The following is a 22,722-nucleotide window of genomic DNA, read 5'->3' on the forward strand; positions in this document are numbered from 1 at the left end:
CCGCTAGAAACATAAGTTAAAACATCTGTGTAATTTCTTGTGAAGTGTTTAATGTGATTAACATGTCATGGTTTATTATTGTTATAGTGCTGCTTTTTCAGGAAGCAATAGGCCCCTCCATTCAGAAGTGTACAGTCACTGCGCTCTGAAATTGATTGCTACTGTGTTTAATTTTTAGGTTTTGCAGACTGTCTCCATCTGACAACATCCTATTATGTGAAGATTGATTGTTTAAAAAATATTCCAGTAGGCCTACTAGCCCTTTAGTTATATCAGAGGGCCACTCGAATTATGTGGCACAAAGGACAATAATATACAGCAGTGTTGACCAATTAATGTGGCAAAAAAGTCCAGTTATGCATTAACCATTCCAATAGCTCCAACTCAAGTAAATGTGAGGCCCATTGCATTACAAATGCTTTTCTTCTTTTCTATCGAGAGATACTATCTCCTACCATATGGGTACCCTGACCCTTATGCCAGTTTCAATTAGGATTTTCACCCCTGAGGACCGTAGCCCGTGAAATAAAATGGCGGGTGCAACTTTCTAGTCAGGTTGCGGTCAGCCAATTACAGCACTTCTTTTTGCATGTGCGTTTACAAAAATTCAGGAATAGTCGAGAATTGTTTGCGAGACCAGATATACAAATTTGGATTTCCTTTAATATCTAAAACTACCGCCAGTCACCACCATTCACCAAATGAGTGAAAGCATAATCTACATATCAAAAGTTAGCTTTCTGCCAAATTTGGTGTAATTCGATCCAGTGGTTCGGGCTGTAGTTGTGGCTAAAGGTCCTCTGGAAATTAACATGGGGAAGCACAACTTTTTTGACCCCCATCCAAACCCCCCTTCTCACTTGACGGATCAGCTCCAAACTTTGTAAGCACAACCGAAATCACAAGGGCATTTCTGGGAGAAATTCCATGAAGATTCGTCAGACGGTACCAAGGATATAGGCAAGTCAAAAATCCCTTTTTCTATGAAAACGTAGTCCTATCTATAACTACCTACTGGTGACTGCAAGTAGGTAATACACACACACATATATATATATATATATATATATATATATATATATATATGTATGTTCGATGGCATGTGTAGCTGCAGATACACATGCTGTGCACGTCCCGCCGTCTGGTGTTGGGCTCGGGGTGTTGCAGGTTGTTTTTCTTCGAGGAGGTCTTTTCGGGTCGCGGGGCCGGGGGACTCCTCCCGTTTCGGCTTCGTTGCGCATGGGCGTCGACTCCATCTTGGATTGGTTTTTTTCCGCCATCGGGTTCGGACGTGTTCCTTTTCGCTCCGTGTTTCGGGTCGGAAAGTTAGTTAGAATCTCGGAAAAATCGTCGGTATTGTTTGCGTTCGGTATCGGGTTAGTTACAACAGATCGACACCGAATTAAGAAGAGCTCCGGTGGCCCTTCGGGGTTTTCTTCCATCCCCGTCGGGGCCTGGTCGGCCCGGCCACGTGTCTCTTCAAGGCTGATGGAACGGACCCCATTCCGCTTCTGTCCAAAATGCCATAACAAGTATCCATATACAGATCAACATCTGGTCTGTAACTTGTGTTTGTCACCAGAACACAAGGAGGATACTTGTGAGGCCTGTCGAGCGTTTCGGTCTAGGAAGACACTCCGGGACCGAAGAGCAAGAAGACTACAAATGGCGTCGGCGCCGACAGGACAAGAGCGTTTTGAGGAGGAGGAAGAAACATTCTCCACCCAAGAGTCGGACTCTGAGGAGATCGAGCCCGAGGAAATGCCGAAAACCGTGAGTAAGACGTCGAAAGCAAGAACTCACAAGAAAAGCGCTAAAGCCCAGGGGACGCCACCGCCAACAGGCCATGGCTTAACCCGAAAAGTAGGTGACCGTTCATCGGCACCGAAAAAGGGCGAGCTAGTGTCGAAGTCATCCGACTCCGGTCGAGATACCGGCACACAGCAATCTTGAGCCCGAGATAGTGGCTCAGAGAAGATTCGGCACCGAGACAGCGGCACCAAAACGGGTCGGCACCGAGAGAGCACGACACCGAAAGTTAAAAAGGTTTCGTCGGAGCCGAAAAAAGCAGCCGAAAAGGTTTCGGTACCGAAATATCCAGCCTTGGAACCGAAAACAAGTTCCTACACTGAGGAACAAGGACTGTCCACACAAATGAAGACACATAGATTTGGACAGGAATTACAGGCAATAGAGCCAGATCACACACAAAGACGGCTCTTTATTCAAAAAGATACAGGGAAGATCAGCACTCTTCCTCCAGTCAAAATGAAACGCAAGCTTGCATTCCAAGACAAAGACAAACAGCCACACGCAAAGGTGGCTAAACAAGTAACACCACCACCATCCCCGCATCACTCTCCGCAACCATCACCGGTAGCCACTCCAATGATGCAATCCCCAACTCATACAGGAATGAGTCAAGATGACCCTGACGCATGGGACCTTTATGACGCAACAGTGTCAGATAATAGTCCAGAATGCTATCCAGCTAAACCATCGCCACCAGAGGATAGTACAGGCTACGCACAGGTGGTGTCAAGAGCAGCTGCATTTCATAATGTCAGCCTTAAATAAGAGCCCATTGAAGACGACTTTCTTTTTAATACACTGTCGTCCACACACAGCCAATATCAGAGTCTTCCTATGCTGCCCAGAATGCTAAAACACTCCAAACAAGTGTTTGAGGAGCCTGTTAAAGGGAGAGCCATTACTCCAAGAGTAGATCAAAAATATAAACCGCCACCAACAGACCCAGTGTACATTACACAACAGCTAACACCAGACTCTGTTGTAGTGGGAGCAGCGCGCAAAAGAGCCAACTCTCATACTTCAGGAGATGCACCACCTCCAGATAAAGAAAGTCGAAAATGCGACGCTGCAGGCAAAAGGGTGGCGGCACAGGCAGCAAACCAGTGGCGTATTGCAAATTCGCAAGCTTTGCTAGCCAGATATGATAGGGCCCATTGGGATGAGATGCAACACCTTATTGAACATTTACCCAAGGAGTTCCAAAAAAGAGCGCAGCAAGTAGTAGAAGAAGGACAGGGTATCTCCAATAATCAGATACGGTCAGCAATGGATGCTGCAGACACAGCTGCTAGAACTGTCAACACAGCTGTAACAATAAGGAGACATGCATGGCTGCGTACATCAGGATTTAAACCAGAGATACAGCAAGCTGTGCTGAATATGCCATTCAACGGACAGCAGTTGTTTGGGCCGGAGGTGGACACTGCGATCGAAAAACTTAAAAAAGACACTGACACGGCCAAAGCCATGGGCGCACTCTACTCCCCACAGAACAGAGGCACATTTCGAAAGACACAATTTCGAGGGGGGTTTCGAGGGCAAACCACAGAAGCCACAACCTCACAAACAAAGCCCACTTACTAGAGCCAGTATCAGCGGGGAGGTTTTCGGGGACAATATAGAGGGGGACAATTTCAAAAGAATAGAGGAAAGTTCCAAAGTCCCAAAACTCCTCCAAACAAGCAGTGACTTCAAGGTCACAAATCCCCAACACATAACACCTGTGGGGGGGAGACTAACCAAGTTTTACAAACATTGGGAGGAAATAACAACAGACACTTGGGTCTTAGCAATTATCCAGCATGGTTATTGCATAGAATTTCTCAAATTCCCTCCAAACATCCCACCGAAAACACACAATATGTCAAAACAACATATAGATCTTCTAGGACTAGAAGTTCAGGCATTGCTACAAAAAGAAGCAATAGAGTTAGTACCAAAACAACAAATAAACACAGGAGTTTACTTCCTGTACTTTCTGATACCCAAAAAAGACAAGAGTCTGAGACCTATACTAGATCTCAGAACATTAAATACCTACATCAAATCAGATCACTTTTACATGGTTACATTACAAGACGTAATCCCACTGCTCAACCTACAAGACAACATGACAACACTAGACCTAAAGGATGCATATTTCCATATACCAATACATCCTTCACACAGAAAGTACATAAGGTTTGTATTCCAAGGGATACATTACCAATTCAAAGTGTTGCCATTCGGAATAACAACTGCACCAAGAGTTTTTACAAAATGCCTAGCAGTAGTAGCTGCACATATCAGAAGGCAGCAAATACATGTGTTCCCGTACCTAGATGATTGGTTAATCAAAACCAAAACGCTAAGACGGTGTTCACAACACACAAAATATGTCATACAAATCCTCCACAAACTAGGTTTCTCAATCAATTACACAAAGTCACACCTTCTGCTGTGTCAAACACAGCAATACTTAGGAGCAACAATCAACACAGCAAAAGGGATTGCCACTCCAAGTCCACAAAGAGTTCACACATTTCACAATGTGATACAGACCATGTATCCAAATCAAAAGATACAAGTCAAACTGGTGATGAAACTACTAGGCATGATGTCTTCATGCATAGCCATTGTCCCAAACGCAAGGTTGCACATGCGGCCCTTACAACAGTGCCTAGCATCACAATGGTCACAAGCACAGGGTCAGCTTCTAGATCTGGTGTTGATAGACCGCCAAACATACATCTCGCTTCAATGGTGGAACAGTATAAATTTAAACCAAGGGCGGCCTTTCCAAGACCCAGTGCCACAATACGTAATAACAACAGATGCTTCCATGATAGGGTGGGGAGCACACCTCAATCAACATAGCATCCAAGGACAATGGGCCATACAGCAAAAACAGTTTCACATAAATCACTTAGAACTGTTAGCGGTATTTCTAGCGCTCAAAGCATTTCAACCCATAATAAAACACAAACACATTCTTGTCAAAACAGACAACATGACAACAATGTATTACCTAAACAAACAGGGAGGCACACACTCGACACAGTTGTGTCTCCTAACACAGAAAATATGGCATTGGACGATTCACAACCACATTCGCCTAATAGCTCAATTTATTCCAGGAATTCAGAACCAGTTAGCAGACAATCTCTCTCGGGATCACCAACAGATCCACGAATGGGAGATTCACCCCCAAATACTAAACACTTACTTCCAAATGTGGGGAACACCACAAATAGATCTATTTGCAACAAAAGAAAACTCAAAATGCCAAAACTTCGCATCCAGGTACCCACAAGATCAGTCTCAGGGCAATGCGTTATGGATGAGCTGGTCAGGGATATTTGCTTACGCTTTTCCCCCTCTCCCACTCCTTCCATATCTAGTAAACAAATTGAGTCAAAACAAACTCAAACTCATACTAATAGCACCGACATGGGCAACACAACCTTGGTACACAACACTACTAGACCTCTCAGTAGTACCTCATATCAAACTACCAAACAGACCAGATCTGTTAACACAACACAAACAACAGATCAGACATCCAAATCCAGCATCGCTGAATCTAGCAATTTGGCTCCTGAAATCCTAGAATTCGGACACTTAGACCTCACACAAGAATGTATGGAGGTCATAAGACAAGCTAGGAAACCTACCACTAGACACTGCTATGCAAATAAGTGGAAAAGATTTGTTTATTACTGCCATAATAATCAAATTCAACCCCTACACGCATCTGCCAAAGATATAGTAGGATACTTACTACAATTGCAAAAGTCAAAGCTAGCTTTCTCTTCAATAAAGATACATCTAACCGCAATTTCAGCCTACCTGCAAATTACGCACTCAACTTCATTATTTAGGATACCAGTCATAAAAGCATTTATGGAAGGCCTAAAAAGAATTATACCACCACGAACACCACCAGTTCCTTCATGGAACCTCAACATTGTCTTAACACGACTCATGGGTCCACCTTTTGAGCCCATGCACTCTTGTGAAATGGAATATTTAACATGGAAAGTTGCATTTTTAATTGCCATCACATCTCTAAGAAGAGTGAGTGAAATTCAAGCATTTACCATACAAGAACCATTTATTCAACTACACAAGCATAAAGTAGTTCTACGGACAAATCCAAAATTTTTACCAAAAGTGATCTCACCGTTCCACTTGAATCAAACGGTAGAATTACCAGTGTTCTTCCCACAGCCAGATTCTGTAGCCGAAAGAGCACTGCATACATTAGACATCAAAAGAGCACTAATGTACTACATTGACAGAACAAAACTAATTCGAAAGACAAAACAACTATTTATTGCCTTTCAAAAACCTCATACAGGGAATCCAATTTCTAAACAAGGCATTGCTAGATGGATAGTTAAGTGTATTCAAACCTGCTATCTTAAAGCAAAGAGAGAGCTGCCTATTACACCAAAGGCACACTCAACCAGAAAAAAAGGTGCTACCATGGCCTTTCTAGGAAATATTCCAATGAACGAAATATGTAAGGCAGCAACATGGTCTACGCCTCATACATTTACCAAACACTACTGTGTAGATGTGTTAACGGCACAACAAGCCACAGTAGGTCAAGCTGTACTACGAACATTATTTCAAACAACTTCAACTCCTACAGGCTGAACCACCGCTTTTGGGGAGATAACTGCTTACTAGTCTATGCACAGCATGTGTATCTGCAGCTACACATGCCATCGAACGGAAAATGTCACTTACCCAGTGTACATCTGTTCGTGGCATTAGTCGCTGCAGATTCACATGCGTTTAGAAGTTGATCTTGAACATTTGTAAATTTGTAAATATATTACTTTAAACTTCATTATGTACATACGTATTCACTCCATTGCATGGGCACTATTACTAGCATACACAACTCCTACCTCACCCTCTGTGGGGAAAACGGTCTGGGATGGAGTCGACGCCCATGCGCAGTGGAGTCGGGGTGGGAGGGGTCCCTCGGTCTCGTGGCTCGAGAGGGGACTTCTTCGGGGGGGGGCGGCTTGTGGCACTCCAGGCCCGGCACCAGATGGCGGGATGTGCATACCTCCAAAACAGAAATACTCATATGTGGTGACTGGAAAAATTATGACCCTCTGTGCATCTGGCCTGAAGATCTCGGACCACCTCCTCAATTATCCAAGGAAGTGAAAAACCTAGGAATCACCATGGATTCCAAGCTAACTATGAATACCCAAGTAGACAAATTAGCACGCACACGCTTCATCACCTTAAAGACTTTACGACGCATCTTCCCCCACCTCGGATTTCCACACAAGGTGCAAGCTACTATCTCACTTGTATTATCCAAACTGGATTATGCCAATAGCCTCTACCATGGATCATCTCTATCTGTTATGAAAAAACTACAACGTATCCAGAATTCCGCAGCCAGGCTACTACTACATATAAAGCCGCAAGACCACATCTCCCCTGCCTTGAGAGCACTACACTGGTTACCCGTTGCCAGAAGATGCACTTTCAAACTGCTTTGTATCACCCACAAAGCTATACATGGAACAGGACCACTTTTTATCAGAAAGAAAATTACCAAATACATCCAACAAAGAACCCTCCGCTCAAGACTGGCACCCCGCCTTAGAACACCACCATACAAGAAAAAGACTGTAGGTGGTACATCCTTCTCCGTCCAAGCAGCAAAACTATGGAATTCATTACCCCCAACTATAAGAGCCACAGATAACTTTCTTGTTTTCAGAAAACTACTCAAGAGTTGGCTCTTTCCTTCATAACCACCTTTTTCAAACAACTATGAACTGCATATGCCTATGTGGATAAATATTTTTTTCAGATTATATGTATATTTCTATTTATTTATAGTTTCTTTGGAAAATATGTATTGCTACTGTCATAACAATAAAATACACACACACTCTTTTAAACCTGTCTGACTAAGTATTTTTTACCCATGATTCTAATTATGTATTGTATGTGCATATGTGTGTATTCGTGTGTGTGTGTATATAAATATATATATATATATTTATATGTGTATGTATGTGTATATGTTATTTCTGTGCTTGGCATGTTGTGGATCATTGCATGGCTCCTGGTTTTTTGGGTTGTTATACTAGATATCTATGAATTTCTGCTCTCATTTTTTATCACTCTTATGTCATGTCTCTATCAAACTATCCTCCATTCTCACTCTGACTCATCCCAAATCCCTTCGACCACTTTCATCTCCTAAATATCTCTGCCTAAGCTCTTCCCTCCACCTCCACATCTAACTCACCAAACCTCACTCTACCTCTGTGACCTCCCACACAACACTACTAAATTCTCCTGCATTCATCTCACCCTGCTACTATGCTCTCCCTAACCCTTCCACATACTCTTCCCCCCTCTACCCCCCTTTATTCATCCCAAGCCTTTGGATTGAGTAAATGAAGGATATACTCCCAATTAACACTTTTAGATTTCTTTCCTCCTCCACCCCTCCATTACTCCGGTCAATCTAACTAACAAACTCTCATATCCGCAGCTCAAATTAACTCATAATAATACTAAAACGGTACTCATTATTAAATGATACTAATCCATCACTAATTCTTGTTGGGTTCCGGAGTAGCGTGCTACTCATCGAAAAGCGCTTCGACGCCTCGTCAGGGGTAGTAAGCGCTATATAAATACGATTACAATACAATACAATACAGTGACCACTCCCATTGTACACAAGTGACAGATAATCCTTTTGACTAATGACAGGCTCTACTCAATGGCAAAAAGAGGAACATGCCCTACGTCTTTCACTTATTGTTGCTTGTAAGCTTTAGTTTCCAGTGGCTATCTTCACTATGAATAGTACTGTATTCTTTATGATTAGAGTCCTCAACTAATTTTGCACGGGAGGCCTTCTTCAGCAAGGGCACCAGGTCCACATTTCCTGCACACATCTTACAAAGGCACTAATAGCAGTAGCCCATGCAGATTTAGGGGAGCACAAGAGATGTATACCTTTCTGTAGAATAGATTTCCCGAGTTGTACGTAGCTCCATCCCATCAAACTTCCATACAGTGATCAACTATTGAAGCTTACCAAGCCAGACTCCAAAGCAATAGCACTGCACCATCTGACAGAAATCAAAGACTCCAAGGTGCCCCCTTTAGCCAGCCAAGACCATGCTGGATCCCAGAGGTGACACTCCGAGCATGTCATCCACAAAGAACTGAGCAAGACTGAGCTGCTACCAAACCTCAGAGGAAAGTGTCACGCTGTCCAATAGTTATTATTTTATGATTTTGATTATAACTCTATTGCATGAAGTAAGGTTTGGCTGTGAACAACCCCCCCAGTAAACATGGTATTCACAAAGGTATCAACGGGGTATTTAATTATCCCAGTGTATTATCTACACTCCTATCCCACTGCTGTCCTGATAGGAATCTGAATTTACCTGACATTCCGGATGAAGGAAACTGACATACTTTTTCTCATGCCTTTGGGGTAGCAAATCTGCACAGACCAGAGACCAGCTTTGCTCACTGGTCCTGCATGGCCCTGGGAATGCGATACTACTGTTTCTGCACAGAGACCAGCTTTGCTCACCAGTCCTGCATGGCTCTAGGAATGTTATACTACTATCTCTGCACAGAGACCCACTTTGTTCACCAGTGGTGAATGGCCCTGCAAACTCGATGCAATTGCTTCTGCACAGACATCAACTTTGATCACCAATCCTGCACTGCCCTGGGAACGCAATAATACTGTTTCTGCACAGACAACAGCTTTGTTCATCATTGCTGCATGGTCCTAGGAATTATATACTACCCTCTCTGCACAGAAACCAGCTTGGTTCACCAGTCCTGCAGGGATCCGGGAACGCAACACTACTGTTTCTGCACAGAGAACAGCTTTGTTCATCATGCCTGCAGGGCCCTAGGAATGATATACTACCCTCTCTGCACAGAAACCAGCTTTGTTCACCAGTCCTGCAGGGCTCCAGGAATGCAACACTACTGTTTCTGCAGAGAACAGCTTTGTTCATCATTCCTGCATGGCCCTAGGAATGATATACTACCCTCTCTGCACAGAAACCAGCTTTGTTCACCAGTCCTGCAGGGCTCTGGGAACGCAACACTACTGTTTCTGCACAGAGACCAGATTTGTTCACCAGTCCTACATGTCTCTAGGAACAATAATACTGCTTATGAACAGAAACCACCTTTATCAAGCTGTCCCGCATGGCGAGGGAAATGCAATACTACTGTTTCTGCGGAGACACCAGCTTTGTTCACCAATCCTGCATGGCCCTGGGAATGCAATACTACTGTTTCTGCACAGAGACCAGCTTTGCTCAGCAGTCCTGCATGGCCCTAGGACCACAATGTTACTGTTTCTGCGCAGAGGCCAGCTTTGTTCACCAGTCCTGCATTAACCTAGGAACAATGTTACTGCTTAGGCACAGAAACCACGTTTATCCAGTTGTCTTGCATGGCCCCGGGAATGCAAAACTACTGTTTCTGCAGAGACACCAGCTTTGCTCACCAGTCCTGCATGTCCTTGGGAATGAGGTACTAATTTTTTATGCACAGAGGACCGCTTTGTTCACCAGTGCTGCATGGCCCTGCGAGTGCAATGCTACTGCTTCTGCACAGAGACCAGCTTTGTTCACTAGTCCTGCATGGTCTCAGGAACGCGATACTACTATTTCTGCACAGAGAACAGCTTTGTCCATCAGTTCTGTATGGCCCTAGGAATGATATACTACCCTCTCTGCACAGTGACCAGCTTTGTTCACCAGTCCTGCATGGCCACGGGAATGAGATACTACTGTTTCTGCCAACAGACCAGATATGCTCACCAGTCCTGTATGGCCTTAGGAACAAAATGCTACAGTTTCTGCAAAGAGAGTAACTTTGTTTGCCAATCTTGCGTGGCACTGGGAATTCGATACTACTATTTCTGCACAGAGACCGGCATTGTTCACCAGTCATGTGTGGCCCCGGGAATGCGATGTTACTGTTTCTGTGAAGAGACAAGCTTTGTTCACCAGTCCTGCATAGCAGTAGGAATGCATTATTATTGCTTCTCCACAGAGACCAGCTTTATCCAGCTGACCTGCATGGCCCCGGGAATGCGATACTATTGTTTCTGCACAGACACCAGCTTTGATCGCCAATCCTAAATAGCCCTGGGAACACAATACTACTGTTTCTGCACAGAGACCAACTTTGTTCACCAGTATTGCAGGGCACCAGGAACGCAATACTACTGTTTCAGCACAGAGACCAGCTTTGTTCACCGGTCTTGCATAGCCCCGGGAATTCGATACTATTCCTGCACAGAGACCAGCATTGTTCACCAGTCCTCCAGGGCACCGGAATGCAATAATACTGTTTCTGCACAGAGACCGGCATTGCTCACCAGTCTTGTGTGGCCCCGGGAATGCAATGTTACTGTTTCTGTGAAGAGACCAGCTTTGTTCACCAGTCCTGCAGTAGGAATGCATTATTATTGCTTCTCCACAGAGACCAGCTTTATCCAGCTGACCTGCATGGCCCCAGGAATGGCATACTATTGTTCCTGCACAGACACCAGCTTTGATCGCCAATCCTAAATAGCCCTGGGAACACAATACTACTGTTTCTGCACAGAGACCAACTTTGTTCACCAGTACTGCAGGGCACCAGGAATGCAATACTACTGTTTCTGCACAGAGACCAGCTTTGTTCACCAGTCTTGCATAGCCCCGGGAATTCAATACTATTCCTGCACAGAGACCAGCATTGTTCACCAGTCCTACAGGGCACCAGAATGCAATAATACTGTTTCTGCACAGAGACCAGCATTGCTCACCAGTCTTGCATAGCCCTGGGAACGCGATGTTACTGTTTCTGCACAGAGGCCACCTTTGTTCACCAGTCCTGCATGTCCCTAGGAACAATATTACGGATTATGCACAGAAACCACCTTTATACAGCTGTCCTGCATGGCCCCAGGAATGCAATACTACTGTTTCTACAGAGACACCAGCTTTGATCACCAGTTCTGCATGGCCCTGGGAACAGAATCCTACTGGTTTCTGTACAGAGACCAGATTTGTACACCAGTCCTGCATTGTCTCAGGAATGCGATACCTCTGTTTCTGCATAGAAACACTATTACTGCTTATGCACAGAAACCAGCTCTATCCAGTTGTCCTCTATGGCCCCGGGAATGCAATACTACTGTTACTGCAAAGACACCAGCTTTGATCACCAGTCCTACATGGCCCTGAGAATGTGATGCTACTGTTTCTCCACAGAGCCCAGATTTGTTCACTAGTTTTGCATGGCCCTTTGAATGCGATGCAACTGCATCTGCACAGAGGCCAGCTTTGCTCAGCAGTTCTGCATGGCCCCAAGAATACAATGCTACTGCATTTGCACAGAGACCAGCTTTGTCAGCAGTCCTGCATGGCCTGGGGAATGCAATGCAACAAGTATCTTGTCCTGCTTGCCTGTTCCACCTTTCTAGCGCTACTCCGGCAGTCTCCTGCGGCCTGTGTTCCTACTCTTTTCCTGCATCAGCTTCAGGCAACATTCTCAAGGACCTAGAGAGTAAATCAGGCATGCGTGATCAGATTCTCACAGAATGGCATGGCAGTAAACTAAATATCTGGGCAAGGGTTGGTGTCAATCTTAGCAAAAGCGTCTGCTGGGGAAAATACTCACCTGGATCCCAAGTGAAGTGGGGTGGGGGACCAACTGAATAAAAAACAGTTGAGGATAACAAAAAGCAAACAGGGGAAGCACTCCACTCACAGATTAAACCTGACAGCACAAAAGTAAAAACAATTTTCCATTTAAATGATAAATCGATTGGTAGAAGGAGCTTGAAGCGCAGGAGGGTGACTGACTGTCGCCTTGCATGATACAAGCTGCATGCCGCTTTCTGTATTTTACAGCTTAAGGTACGGTTTCCGATCTTGCCAGGACTGCCTACGATGACAGGGAAGGCACAACCTACATGTGTATTGTACTATATTAAACCGAAGAATAAAAAAGAAACACATGCACAAACTCTTACCAGTCTTCCATCTCCTGACCCCAGGTCAACCAGACGTCCTTGGCGACCTTTCAAAAGTTTCATTACATTTTCACATTGAACTCTTCCTGAAGGTAAATATGGGACCTGTGCAAAATAGGATGGAAATTATATAACAATGCAGAAACACGTGATGCCGATTCTGCAAATATGCAAGGGTTGTGGGTTTTATGTGTGAATAAATAAGCTGCACACGTAAATGGCAATTTAAAACGAGACACAATACAAAAATGTTTTTAATATATGCTACTGTTTCCTATCATCCAAACGGGCACAGATGTGTAGATGCATCTATGCCTGCCTTTATAGGTTTCGCCTGTACAGCCTTTGCTCTGTGCTTGTAAAGTCTATTGTATTTAGTATAAATCTTTAAAGGGGCTTACATCCAGCCCTTGCTTTTATTTGGTTGGTGTGCTTGCCACTTACTTTTCCTTCGATTCTATGGGTTGTAGCATGCAATTTCCTATTGTTCTTCGTGTGTTCTTCTCAGTGCTTAATTTGTGCTTGTTGTTTCCGGTGCTGAGCACCAGCACTTTTTGTGAGGGCCGGGATTTATTCTTATGCCTCAAGCATTTGCTGCGAGCAAAAGACACATATAGGAAAGACGAAAGAAGGAAAAACTAAAAAGCGTCATAAAGGGAGTAAGTAGAAAGTTGTAGGATGAGCTGAAGGGGCAGGGGTTTAAATGGATTGAAGAGGCCTGAGATGGCTTCAGGATTATGCTGCCTCAGTATTCAGTGCTGGCAGATTTAATTACAACAGCCTCGTGTTTAAGAGAAGGGCTTTGAGCACCTGCACCTTTTTATTTACAAATTAAGCACTGGTTCTTCCTATCAGTATCCCACGGCCCAAGTACTCCTTTGCAACCATGTCGAACTTCTTTCTGAGCAAGCGTGTCAGCACCCCTGGTTGTCCCCTCCTCCCCCAACCTCTTCCCCAGGCAGAGAACTTGACCTTTCGTGCCGCTTCTCCCACAGATTTTTATCCTCTCCGCGCAGGTAATGTTATTTGTGTAGCGTGATCCCTTTGGACAAGCACCACAGGCAAACAGCAATATGTTTCGGCATGTATGTCACCCCGGAACAGCTTGCTGGCTTCGACAAATTAAAGGGAACATGAATTATTTCTTCTTTCCAGCTCACACTGTTTTATCGCAAACTAAATTCCCGTGCTCCATCCCCGTACCCCCTCCCTCCCTTCTGTCTTTTATTCTGTCATCCGTCACAGCTCTATTGAGGTAACGGACGTGCAACGCCTCCCGCAGCCCGCCTACGACTGGGAAAAACTTTACAAGGCCCGCTGGTGTCTGAAAATTAATTCTGCCTCTCTGCTAAAATCAGTCACAGTAAATAAACAACACCATCCTCAAAGATGATAGCTGCTTAAGCAATCTAGATGGGAGTCAAGCACTACTCCTAACTGGCAATGTCGTGACCCTGTCCATTACTGTCTTACTTCCAGCTGCATCGAAGACCTCACTAGAAGAAACGTGAATCCGAGTGAAATGTCGGATAAAACTACCCCTTTCGTTTTAACCCATTGCTTTAGCTCTTAATCTTTGGGTGCGCTACATGTGGAATCCAGTATTCAATATTTTGTGTCACATTTAACCCATCGGCTAGTTTGTGATTCGTTATTTTGTGAGTGAACCAACGTTAAATGTCTTGCTTGAAAATATGCAAGTGGTGGTTTCAGGCATTTGTTATTTATCTGAAACTGTCATAAAGCTACTAATGGGAATCAAAGCACAACACAGATTATGTCATAAAAAAATCAGTAGACAGAAGCGATTGCACTAATAACAGCACAATGTACACTTTCAAAATACCAAATATGACACCTCCATGAGCGCCCCCCTACTTGAACGTGGGACCTTCCGGCCCGCAGTGTTGTGCCACAGGCAGTCGTGTGATGATTGTGCTGGGTGGCTTACTACTGTGGTTTGTTGTGTTCATAAAGCCGGGATCAGCCTGAACAGACTGTGAGTCAGTTACGTATCAGCGGCCATCTATGAAACACTTGAGGGGCTGGATGGAGTTAGTAACAAGTCAAGACGATATGCCAATGGAGGTGAGTCAGGCTGAATGACATGCAAACGACTCTGACCCCAGCCCCTCAGGTTTTTCATGGAACTGGCCTGTCACCAAGGCCCGGCTTTGTCCCTGGCATTTCCTGTGAATTAAATCAGCAAGGGAAGCGATGTGTTCTAGTTGGAGACTCAGAAGACCCGATTTCTGATCTGCTCGATCATATTGTGTGATCCTGAGTGAAGCATATTTTCTCCAACATCCTTTATTTATTGAAAGTTACGTGTAAAGTGCCTTTCTAGGCGCTTCTGGGCAACAGGTTGCTACCAAGTGTGAACATCGGATTAGTGTTTGAGCTACCCGGGTTACTTAAGGATTTAGGGCCTGGTTGAGAGGTAATGGATTTCTGTAGGAAGTGCTAAATCCGCAGAACAACCCTGCACCTTATAAACCCTTTGGTGTATCAGTAAAATATGGCTCTCTTATGTCACAGTTGAAAGTGCTTAGAAAAAGAATCTCCTGGTTATTAAGCGTTGTATGCACAACAGAACATTTAAATGGTGAAGTCTTGTCTTCTTAAGTGAAATCGAGACAAATGCTTATAACGGAGGTTGGCTACCGACGGCGCAGGTCACGTGTGGCAGAAAGATTCAATAGGTGTCAGCAGAATTCTCCACAGCAAAGGGGGCAAACGGAGAGGCGCCGCGTCACGTGCCAGTTGCTTCACTAATCAATGCTGCATCTAGGTTAGATGCGTTTAATTCAATCAATAGCAAACTAAGATAAAACATTACTAAAAGTTTGCTGTGCAGCAAATTAACCACAAAAATCACCCTGGGAAAACGGGAAAAAGAATAAAGTCTTTAACAAAGCAAACGGATTCATCAAAAAGGCAATCATTAATTGAAAATAAAAAAATGTGTGACATAAAAGAATTGATTCTTAAACAAACGGATTCTTGAAAAAAAGTCCTAAATCCAAAACATGTACACTTCCTAAATTTGCGTTTTAGTTCATTCATATGTTCATAGATTTATCTTCATCAGGAAGTAACTGGCAATAAATGAAACATATACTATTCTTCACTTCACTGGAAGGAAACCATCTACTTATAAAAGTAGACGCTGTCTATAGATGCAGCAAATATGCAGTGCTTCTTGACAATTATATCTCATTCCATTTGGTATATGCAATCTTTGGCATGAGGTTTTAAGATGTTGCCTTCCACCATGCACCTTCTAGATGCATCAATGCACTTAGCGTGCTCTAGGCGGTTTTAGCACTCTAAACATGAAAAACCTACACCTCCGAACATAGAAGCAAAAGATACAATTATGAAGTTCTTCCTGACCTCAAAGCAGAGTCAGATTGGGGCCAAAAACAGGCACGAGCGCCCCAAAAAGAAGTGGGCCACATTTGTGAATTGCAACCTTTTGTTAAGCATTGCTTTTTAGGTTTCGCCTGCAAGCATTTCTACTTAAATGCCACTTGTGATCTTACACTTTCCTGCTCAGCCCACATGGGATGCTTAAACAAATATAACTATATTAAAAGGCTCCTCAATATTGGGGAACATCAAAAGTATCAAAGGCGTCCTCAAATCAGTGATTCCTAATGCAAAATATCTTTTTGCTGATAATAGTGTTTTAGGGCCACATGTACGAAATTTCGGATTTGCGACCCGCAAATTGCGAGTCAAGTGACTCGCAATTTGTGAGTCGCAAATCTGAATGTAGGATGGTGTCCCTGACACCATCTGCGATTCACAAGGGGGTCGCAAATGCCCACCTCATGAATAATCATGAGGTGGGTCGCAATTTGTGACCCCCTTGCAAATGGCAGCCCTCACAGGGAGGGCGGCCTGCTGCGGACAACAGACCACCATGTCTGTGACTGCTTTTCAATAAAACACTTTTTTTTGTTGTTGTAATGCAGCCCGTTTTCCTTAAAGGAAAAGGAGATGCATTACAGAAACAAAAAATGTTAACAGTGACATTCACAACGGGGAAGTGGTCCCATGGGGACCCCTTCCCTTTTGCGAATGAGTTAGCACCCATTTGAAATTGGTGCAAAATGCAATTGGTTTGCGACCACGTTCGCCGTCACAAAACAATCCTACATTGCACTGCAAGCTGCAATTAGGAAGGGAACACCCCTTCCAAATTGCAAGTCGCAACCCGTTTTGCGATTCAGTAACCAATTAGCAAAGAAATATAAGAACTTGCTGTTATCCAGGGCATTATACTGCACTTCTGCGGCTTCTTTCACTGCCAGTAACAGACGTTACTATTACCCAATTGATGGCGCTCTTCAATTTACCAAACCAAATTTCTGCTGTTTGCTGAGATCGAGCTCATGACCTCCAAAACCCTGCAATTGTCAGCAACAAGCGTTTAACTCACTGAGCTGTCCTGCTGGCAGTTACAGACTAGAGCAGAGCAGTGCAGGTATGAGCAGGACAGATTGAGAGTAACTAGACTGGAATCACCCTTATCTAGTACTCTTCAGACACTACTCCTGTGAGTTGCAAGTGTGCACAGTTAAATGTCTCCCTGTACTATTCACTATTCAAGATTATTTTAAAATAGATGTGGCGGAGTTGAAGTTTGAGTTTAAGTCTGTTAACTTGGGAAGCTTACTCAGTTGTAGCCTTCTTTGTTGGACCATGTTGGAATGACAGTTCTCTAGCTGGGTAAAATGAGAGGGGGATTTTTTTTTTTAAGTAGTCCGTGGCCATAATCACAAAGCCAATATTCAGCCAGGGTGCAACATTAATCTGTCATTTATCTTCACACTAAACATCAGCATTGGAAATGCTGGTTCAAGTAAGCATCCGCTGTACACTCACAATTCAGCAACAGTTATCGTAAATGTCTCGCTTCACCCTCAATGCCTCCACAGACATACCTCCAATATATAGCATTACACCCTTAGCCAGTCTTGTGTTTCTCAGAAAATACTTCCAGAACCCGTAAACCTGCTGTGGCTCAAAACGAGAAAACGTCTTGGACGCCAGTTAACTTCCTATCTCACGTGACAAACATCTGTCCCCAAACCTCGAAGAACAAGCACCGGCTTTAGCAATTGGCTTGGGATGGCTATCGGGTATCCGAGAACAGGGGAAGAGAGACAAGGTGGATCAGAGGAGAGAAGAAATAGTGATGAGGAGAAAAGAAACAGTGACAGGACGGCAGGTTTCAGGAGAGACGAAACAGCGACAGGAGAGTTGGAAGGAAGACGAAACAGGGACGGGAGAAGAAACAGGGACAGGTGTGTGGGAAGGTAGAAGAAACAGGGACGGGTGGGTGGGAGGGGAGAAGAAGCAGGGACGGGTGTGTGGGTGGGAGGGGAGAAGAAACAGGGACGGGTGGGTGGCAGGGGAGAAGAAACAGGGACGGGTGGGTTGGGACTTAGGGGAGAAGAAACAGGGACGGGTGGGTGGGTGGGAGAGAGGGGAGAAGAAACAGGGACGGGTGGGTTGGTGGGAGGGTAGAAGAAACAGGGACGGGTGGGTGGGAGGGAGGGGAGAAGAAACAGGGACGGGTGGGTTGGTGGGAGGGTAGAAGAAACAGGGACGGGTGGGTGGGTGGGAGGGAGGGGAGAAGAAACAGGGACGGGTGGGAAGGGTGGGAGGGGAGAAGAAACAGGGACGGGTGGGTGGGAGGGGAGAAGAAACAGGGATGGGGGGTGGGTGGGAGGGGAGAAGAAACAGGGACGGGGGGGTGGGTGGGAGGGGAGAAGAAACAGGGACGGGGGGGTGGGTGGGAGGGGAGAAGAAACAGGGACGGGGGGGTGGGTGGGAGGGGAGAAGAAACAGGGACGGGGGTGGGTGGGAGGGGAGAAGAAACAGGGACGGGTGGGTGGTAGGGGAGAAGAAACAGGGACAGGTGGGTGGGTGGGGAGACGAAACAGGGACGGGTGGGTGGGTGGGGAGACGAAACAGGGACGGGTGGGTGGGTGGGGAGACGAAACAGGGACGGGTGGGTGGGTGGGGAGAAGAAACAGGGACGGGTGGGTGGGTGGGGAGAAGAAACAGGGACGGGTGGGTGGGTGGGGAGAAGAAACAGGGACGGGTGGGTGGGTGGGGAGAAGAAACAGGGACGGGTGGGTGGGTGGGTGGGGAGAAGAAACAGGGACTGGTGGGTGGGTGGGGAGAAGAAACAGGGACTGGTGGGTGGGAGGGGAGAAGAAACAGGGATCGGGGAGAAGAAACAGAGACGGGTGGGTGGGAGGGGAGAAGAAACAGGGATCGTTGAGAAGAAACAGGGACGGGTGGGTGGGAGGGGAGAAGAAACAGGGATGGGTGGGTGGTTGGGAGGGGAGAAGAAACAGGGATGGGTGGGTGGGTGGGAGGGGAGAAGAAACAGGGATGGGAGAAGAAACAGGGATGGGTGGGTGGCTGGGAGGGGAGAAGAAACAGGGATGGGTGGGTGGGTGGGAGGGGAGAAGAAACAGGGACAGGTTGAGAAGAAACAGGGCCGGGTGGGTGGGTGGGTCGGGGAGAAGAAACAGGGCCGGGTGGGTGGGTGGGTTGGGGAGAAGAAACAGGGCCGGGTGGGTGGGTGGGTCGGGGAGAAGAAACAGGGCCGGGTGGGTGGGTGGGTCGGGGAGAAGAAACAGGGACGGGTGGGTCAGGGAGAAGACACAGGGACGGGTGGGTCGGGGAGAAGAAACAGGGACGGGTGGGTGGGTGGGTTCGGGGAGAAGAAACAGGGACGGGTGGGTGGGGCAGAAGAAACAGGGAAGGGACAAGTGGATGGAAAGGGAGAAGTAACAGGGGAGAAGTAACAGGGAGAAGATGGCCGGGAGGGGAGGAGTTACAGGTGTTGGGCAGGCAAACAGCAATGGTAGGCATGCGCTACGAGCACAGGAATAAATTCACAGACACTTTATTGAGACGTGCCAGAAGGGAAGAATTCTGCTCTTCCCCTTCCACCTTTATTTATATAACTCCGGTCTCCCGGAAATGGTTCCGGGTTTCCGGGGCAACAACACTAGTGGGCCTAGTGTTGGACGACTAGACCTACACAGACATTACATCCCTCTCCACCCAGATCAAACGTTTATACACTTAAATGACACACAAAGTCCTTCAGTCTTTGACTGGGTGTGGGATTGGGCCTCAGGTTGTACCTCTGTGACTGGGATCTGGTCTCACCCTCCTGAGCCAACGGAAAGCTTGTCAAAGGCTGTCTCTGTGTGGTTGGTCCAGTCGCCAACGGTAAATTACCTTCACACCCACTTTCTGGATCCTCAGACATTGACCATTCCGGGAAGTACTCATCACTGTCCAGATCATCTGAAGTTTCCACAAACGTGACCCTCCGAAACCATGAGACATTACAAGTCATTCTCTCTCTCTCCTTTTCCCTGCCGTCACCATGGTACCGGCCACTCCGGTTGCTGTCAATATCCCTGGCGTGCGGAATTTCCAACCAGGCTTCCGATCTTTGATAATCACTTGGTCACCAATCCCAATGTCACGTGACATGGCACGCTGTTTCTTACTCGCTTTACTCGCCCTGTAATTCATTTCCTTTCTTCTGGCTTGGGTTTGCTCCGAACAGTAACTGGTTGGCTGCCACCCGGGAGGAGTGAGGATGTGTCTTGGCTAGCATTAGGGACCAAGGAGTATCGGCCAGTGGGAGTCCCTCTGTATTCCCGTAAGAACTGACAGAGGCTGAGGCTCAGATCACTGGCTTCTAGGGTGGGCAATTCTGAGAATTTTACTGAGCATGCGCATGAACCACTCAACCTCCATTGTGGCGCGATCTTGCGGTGTCGGATGCCCAGACGCTTCAGCAATTCCTGAAACTCACTTCCTTGAAATGGGGTATTTGGAGTATCCATCTATGAGAACCATGGTGATCCGGCCATCTGGAAAACTTCCAAAGTCCAAACTGACTGGTGACCACGGGGCGGAGCATGACTCTTCAGTGATGATTGGGGCGGGTACATCGGGGATGGCTGTCAGCTGGTAGGCCGGACATTGTCACACACAGTTGTCTACTACTTCTTCAAGGCCAGGGAACCACACCTTTTTCTTCGTGAGCGCTTTCATTTTTGCCATTCCTTGATGGCCTCCATGCACCAACATGATCACGTGGTCTTGGAATTGCAGAGGAATCAACAGCTGGTGTCCTCGGAGGAGCCCATCAGGGGTCAAGCTCAGTTCGTTCTGGACACTCCATAGCTTTGTTAGTCTTTCTTTCTCAGCCACTGTCCAGTTGTTCGTGTTTTGGAGAAAGTTGTGCCAGGAACCATCTGCCAATGCTCGTTTCACTCACAGCAGCACATCGTCTTCCAGGATGGCTTCTGAAATTTCCTTGGTACTTAGTGCTTTTGGACAACTCCCATGAGCTAGCGCCCACACGTGTGCTTCAGTGGCCTCCTCGTCCTCACTGCTGACCTGCTCCGATGGGTGTCTTCACTAAAAGTCAGCAGGGTTCTTGGCCCCAGGTCAATACGCTACTTCCATGCAATAGTGTTGTAGCTATATGGCCCACCTTTCTATTTGGGGAGGTGGGTGTGACGCAGTCCCCTTGAACAAAGGGACAAGCAGCTGGTGGTCAGTGACCACTCGGAATGTTCTTCCTTGCAGGTACAGGTAGAAGTGACCCCACGTCCCCTCTCAATTTGGGAGTAGCGTTCGGTCTGGGTCAACGCCTTGCTGGCATACGCTAGAGGGGCCCATCTGCCCGGCTCATTCCCCTGGGTTAAGACCGCACCAAGGCCCACCAGGCTTGCGTCAACCACAAGCTCAGTCTCTTTTGTGGGGTTGAAATATGCCATGGTGGATTCGCACAGAAGAGCCTCTTTGAGTGCTTGGAATGCCATTTCTTCTTGGCTCCCCCACACCAATGGCAAATCAGTCTTTTTAAGGGCTCAGAGTGGCTCCAACAGTGTGGCTAGCTTTGGGATGAATCTGCTCCAATAGGTCACTATCCCCAGAAAACTCCGCACTTCGGTCACGGTTTGCAGGGCCGGGGCTTTTCTAATGGCATCGGACTTCCGCGGGTCTACTTCAATGCCTAAATCAATAGACTTTTGAAAAAATGAACACTTGTCTTTGTTGAGGGTAAGCCCATACTCTGATAGCCGCTTGAGGGTGGCTTTTAGGTGTCAATGGTGGTCCTCAGCCGTAGCTGATTATATCAGGATGTCATCACTGACATTCATGACACCTGACAGTCCTGACAAGGTTTGGCGAATGGCGTCTTGGAATATTCCGGCTGCTGATGATACGCCAAAGCTCAGGCATTTGTACCTCCTCAACCCAGGTGCGTCAAGTACGTGGTAATGTATCTGCTCTCCTCTGCGAGGCTTAGTAGGAGATACCCTGCATTCAAATCTAATTTGGAGAACCACTTGGAGCCATTGAGTTATGCGATAATATCATATATCATGGGAGTGATATGCCTCTCCCTTCGGATGGCCTCGTTGGCAAGCTGCAAATCAATGCAAAGCCTACGTTTTCCAGCCTGTTTCGCTTTTTCAGCTATCACCATTGGTGACACCCAGGGGGTGAGACTTGACTTTTTTCTATGACCCCTTGGTCTACAAGATTGTTGAGCTCCTGTTCTACTAGTGGCCTGAGATGAAACATGATGTGCCGGTGTCGCAGAGCAACCGGCGTCACTGCTTTGTCGACATGCAACTGAATTGGAGGTGCTTTGAGACAACCAAGTCCTGTGAATAACTCCGGGAATTGTCCCAGCAGTTCATCTATATGGCATGTCCTTATGCTCCTCGCAAACAATACCAACCCTAGCTCCTCTGCTGATTGGCTGCCGAGGAGGGTGTCCGGTTCCCAGTTAA

At 46.2% G+C, this 22,722-nt stretch overlaps 1 protein-coding gene across 2 annotated transcripts in view; it reads right to left on the bottom strand.

Annotated features, from left to right (window-relative positions):
- Positions 1 to 22,722, bottom strand: part of LOC138252981 (ATP synthase subunit C lysine N-methyltransferase-like) — a 219,905-nt gene that overhangs the window by 112,931 nt on the left and 84,252 nt on the right. For both annotated transcript variants that reach the window (XM_069205816.1, XM_069205791.1), the window contains exon 3: positions 12,860 to 12,964. In XM_069205816.1, coding sequence (XP_069061917.1) covers positions 12,860 to 12,922 — 63 coding nt within the window. In that variant the 5' untranslated portion in view covers positions 12,923 to 12,964. The remainder of the gene's footprint in view (positions 1 to 12,859; positions 12,965 to 22,722) is intronic.

Source organism: Pleurodeles waltl, chromosome 1_1 (assembly GCF_031143425.1).
Source record: "Pleurodeles waltl isolate 20211129_DDA chromosome 1_1, aPleWal1.hap1.20221129, whole genome shotgun sequence".
Classification (NCBI taxonomy): Eukaryota; Metazoa; Chordata; class Amphibia; order Caudata; family Salamandridae; genus Pleurodeles; species Pleurodeles waltl.